Below are 2,246 nucleotides of genomic sequence, written 5' to 3'. Positions count from 1 at the left end.
CTAAAATAGTTTTCCCCATTCGCCGCACTGAATTATCGTTTCTTCTTCTGCTGCTGGTGCTCATTGCTGCTACTGGGATCTCGTGGTAGCTGACTCTCCCATTTGTTGAGTTTCATGCTGCTTAGGTTTCCTGTAAACTAAAACTTCCAGTTTGCTGCACATCTGGATATAGAAAGGTAAGGCTTAGTCCAGGTTATCTTTAACATTACAATGCTTTAGAATATTATACAGAGCTAAAGTCAAATGATAAATAAAAATCTATGTACTGTCACTTAAAACATGGAAAACAACCAGATGATAAAAAATGATGAAAGAAAAATATGGATTTACTAGAATACAATGATGTAATTACAAGGTTATATTTTTTTGTACTGAAAGCTAAATCTAAATAAAACAATGCATAACATATTCTATAAATCCAAAATACTGATTGTAAGAATTACAATGGACTGCACATAGTGATGCTCTACTACACTTTCCATTTCCGACACATAGCACCAAGTCTGCATCTTAAGTTGGCGATATCCTTCACTTATCCCGAAAGTCACATATGTCCCACATATTGTCCCCTAATACTGTAAGGCTTCTAGTTCTGTAGGTGTGTAAGTAGGTATATGCCTATAGTCTCTTATTAAATCACAGAGATGTATTGCATTCTTGTGAATGCAGAGACAATAAATCATAAATAACACTTCTCAACTGTTTTCATGGCTCTTTCATCCATTTCTTCTATATTGCAGAATGATGAATCTGCCACTGTGCTGGGATTCACATTTAAGGTGCATTAAGTTAATTGTCCATGAACTATAGAAGAGCATTCATACTTTACGAGAAGTTTTAAGTATTACATTCTGCTTGGTGAACCGTAGAGCGTCTTCTTTAGATCTCTTGACAAATTCAGTCACTTTGCTGAACCCTTCAGCTAGTCCTTGGCCAGTAATGGCACAGCATGGTTGGACATACCAGTCCCGGTCACAGCAATACTTCTTCATGTTAAATTTTCGAGTGATTTCATCAGCATTCAGAGCTCCAGGCAGGTCTTGCTTGTTGGCCAATACGACCACGGGCACATTCTTTATCATCTCATTCTGGAGGAGGAGCTGAAACTGTTTCTTTGATTCATCCAAAGTTTGCTTGTTGGTGCTGTCCACCACATAGACCAGTCCATCTGTGTTTTCGAAGTAGTAGCACCAGAGTGATCTCAGCTTCTCCTGGCCTCCAACATCCCATATAGTTAGCTGCAAGTGCTTCTCAGTCTGAATCATCTCCACATTAAATCCTACTGTTGGAATAGTGGAAAAGGGCTCCTTAAACTTGAATTTATACAGAACAGTAGATTTGCCTGCTGCGTCCAAGCCAAGTAGCAGGATTCTGGCTTGTTTAGCTTTGGAGTGACTAGATCCTGATGAGCCCATGCCTTGTATTTACTATTGGTTTTGGAGAAAAGGGGAAGAATACATTTAGCATGGTGAATTTTAGCGGTGCTGGCTGGGTACTTATAGCCTGTCTTATCAGTAAGTAGAAAGGTGTATTGTTTATGAAGGTTTAATGTCCACTGCTTGTCACAAAGGTAGGACTGTCACGAGTAATAAAGCATGATCGATAAGGAAATCAAAGTTCAAAGTATGTGAGAATGCAGTGATGTATGAAAATGGTACTGATAGAAGAAGGTGAGTTTACTTTAAAATAGCAATGCTTCTGGCTGTTCTAGCTACTGATCAGGCTGATCAGTATATGAATCCATTGTGAAGGGATTGGCAGGTTATCTTCTCAATTATAGATGACATGTAGAAACATATAAGATTGTCAGCAGAAAAAGACCACCTGCTCTATCTAGTCCGCCCTTTTAGTATTTCCTTTCTTAGAAATATGATATATGTTTATTCCAGGCATGTTTACATTCAGTTATTGTGGATGTACCTACCACACCTGCTGGAAGTTTGCTCCAAGCATCCACTACTCTTTCAGTAAAGTAATATTTTCTCATCTTGCTTCTGATTTTTCTCCCAACTAACCTCTGACTATGTCCCCTTCTTCTTAAATTCAGTTTAAAAAAAAAAAAAAAAAATTTCCCTCCTGATTCTTATTTAGGCATTTAACATATTTAAAGGTTTTGATCATATCCCCCCTTTTCCCTTCTTTCCTGATATGTTTTATGCCTGACCCCCTCCACTATTTTTGTAGTCTAGACCTGTTTTATTTTATCAGTATCTTTTTGTAGGTGAGGTCTCCAGAACACAGTGTTC

The 2,246-nt window shown here is 38.0% G+C and overlaps 1 protein-coding gene across 1 annotated transcript; it reads right to left on the bottom strand.

Moving 5' to 3' along the window:
• Positions 1-305: 305 nt before the first annotated feature.
• Positions 306-1,454, bottom strand: ARL14 (ARF like GTPase 14). Its single transcript, XM_069973843.1, has one exon. It carries the CDS (start codon positions 1,413-1,415, stop codon positions 819-821), a length of 597 nt encoding a protein of 198 aa, XP_069829944.1. The 5' UTR covers positions 1,416-1,454; the 3' UTR covers positions 306-818.
• Positions 1,455-2,246: the final 792 nt, after the last annotated feature.

This window comes from Dendropsophus ebraccatus, chromosome 6 (genome assembly GCF_027789765.1).
Source record: "Dendropsophus ebraccatus isolate aDenEbr1 chromosome 6, aDenEbr1.pat, whole genome shotgun sequence".
NCBI classification, from domain to species: Eukaryota; Metazoa; Chordata; class Amphibia; order Anura; family Hylidae; genus Dendropsophus; species Dendropsophus ebraccatus.
Note: the sequence above shows the minus strand (reverse complement) of the source record. Positions and strands in the feature narration are given on the sequence as shown.